Consider the following 1,767-nt stretch of genomic DNA (forward strand, 5'->3'; position numbering starts at 1 on the left):
AGGATGATGAAAGAAACATATTTGATTTGTGAGGGAGTGGGGTTAACCACATAAGAGGATGATGAAAGAAACATATTTGATTTGTGAGGGAGTGGGGTTAACCACATAAGGGGATGATGAAAGAAACATATTTGATTTGTGAGGGAGTGGGGTCAGCCACATAAGGGGATGATGAAAGAAACACACTTGATTTGTGAGGGAGTGGGGTTAACCACATAAGAGGATGATGAAAGAAACACACTCATACAAGTTCTTTCAAAGCCAGGGCAACATTTTCAACTAAAGAGATAGAATATAACACACCGTTCTGCTTGTTCTACATTCACAGGAACAGGAAGGATTGAGTAGTTATGAACGTTTGTCTTTCTGCCTAGTTTATCACTCAAAGTACCCTCGATAAGAACCAAACTGGGTGTTATAAGAGAGTTGTTAACTGTTATATCCGTTATATTAACTCATTATAATAGCCGTGTTAGCTTTTACAAATGTACCCAAAATGCATAACTTTATCACGTATTGTATTGTACAACAAAAACATCAAAATAGCACAAAATTACCGTAACTCTTAAATTATGGCTCTGTACAAAATAAGTCTTCTCGCGTGCAATAAAAGTTGTAACCTAAAATTTATATATAAATTTATTTTATTGTTCCATTAACCAAAAAAAATCAATTCTACGACTATAATCGTTTAAAAAAATATATCAAACTCAGGCAATAAACATAAAATACCAGATTTAAAACACTGATAAGTGAGTATCTACAAAAGTATTAGGACAAATTTGTGGTTCGGAGACCCTCAAAAAAACGTTTGAAGACTTGCTTATTACCATACTCATCTGGCTAGGCTTAAGTATTGGTAATTTAAAGACAAATGCCACCTTCATCTGACTGAAGATTGGAAGGTTGATATTAGGCTATAATAAAACAATGCTAAAGAATACATTCGTGAGTTTAATCGTGATATAGGGGTGATAAAGAAAACAAAATATTCAGGAAAGTTAGTATTATTTTACTCTTAAGTTTCCAGGTCGGTTTATAGTTCACTAATTAACGTTTTGTTTTGATGCAACGTAAGTTTGGAATGGTATAATTTTCTTTTATTATCTTTAGACAGTTTCCTTTAAACTGATCAAAACGTTCAACAAGTGTAACAAGTATTTTTCAGGTTTGATCAAATGCAAAGAAACAAAATGAACTAAAATCCCTCCATGATCAAAGTTGAATGTTTGTTTTTTGGTCTGATTTCCAGTTTACCAACATAATGTACGCTCGAGGCGAGATGGGTAAGACGAAAGAACAGTTAGAGGAGGACAAGAAAATGTGCTTGCAGTACAGAGTTAAGCCTCTTGAGATCGAGGGGCTCAAAATTGAAGATCTTAGACAAAAGGCTCAGGAACTGTGGGCCAGAATCTCCTCCTTGGAATCTGAAAAATATGATCTGGAAGAACGTCAGAAACGTCAAGAGTATGATGTTAGTTCGTCGCTTTTAGTTTTCTAGTTTATAAATTAGAAAATGTTGTTATAAATAATAACTAGTTATTCTACTTAAAAAGAGTACAATAATCACACTGAAATAATATTAACAACTAGAGTATTAAACGGAGAGTTATTATAAGCATGAGCTCTGAATGGATCTTCAAAAATTCTGAAACTTGTATTATATTATAAACCAACTCTTATAACTTCATCAAAAAATAATACGGTAAGCCTGATGTTGTTGTTTGAAGTTAAGAACAAAGCTACATAATGGGCTATCTGTGCTCT

General features: G+C 33.3%; 1 protein-coding gene across 1 annotated transcript in view; it reads left to right on the forward strand.

Annotated features, from left to right (window-relative positions):
• LOC106471559 (troponin T, skeletal muscle-like) overlaps positions 1-1,767 on the forward strand; it is a 34,489-nt gene that overhangs the window by 20,734 nt on the left and 11,988 nt on the right. The window contains exon 8 of the mRNA XM_022400173.1: positions 1,247-1,474. Within this exon, the coding sequence (XP_022255881.1) occupies positions 1,247-1,474 (228 nt within the window). The remainder of the gene's footprint in view (positions 1-1,246; positions 1,475-1,767) is intronic.

The sequence above is a fragment of the Limulus polyphemus genome, unplaced genomic scaffold, assembly GCF_000517525.1.
Source record: "Limulus polyphemus unplaced genomic scaffold, Limulus_polyphemus-2.1.2 Scaffold4698, whole genome shotgun sequence".
Lineage (NCBI taxonomy): Eukaryota > Metazoa > Arthropoda > Merostomata > Xiphosura > Limulidae > Limulus > Limulus polyphemus.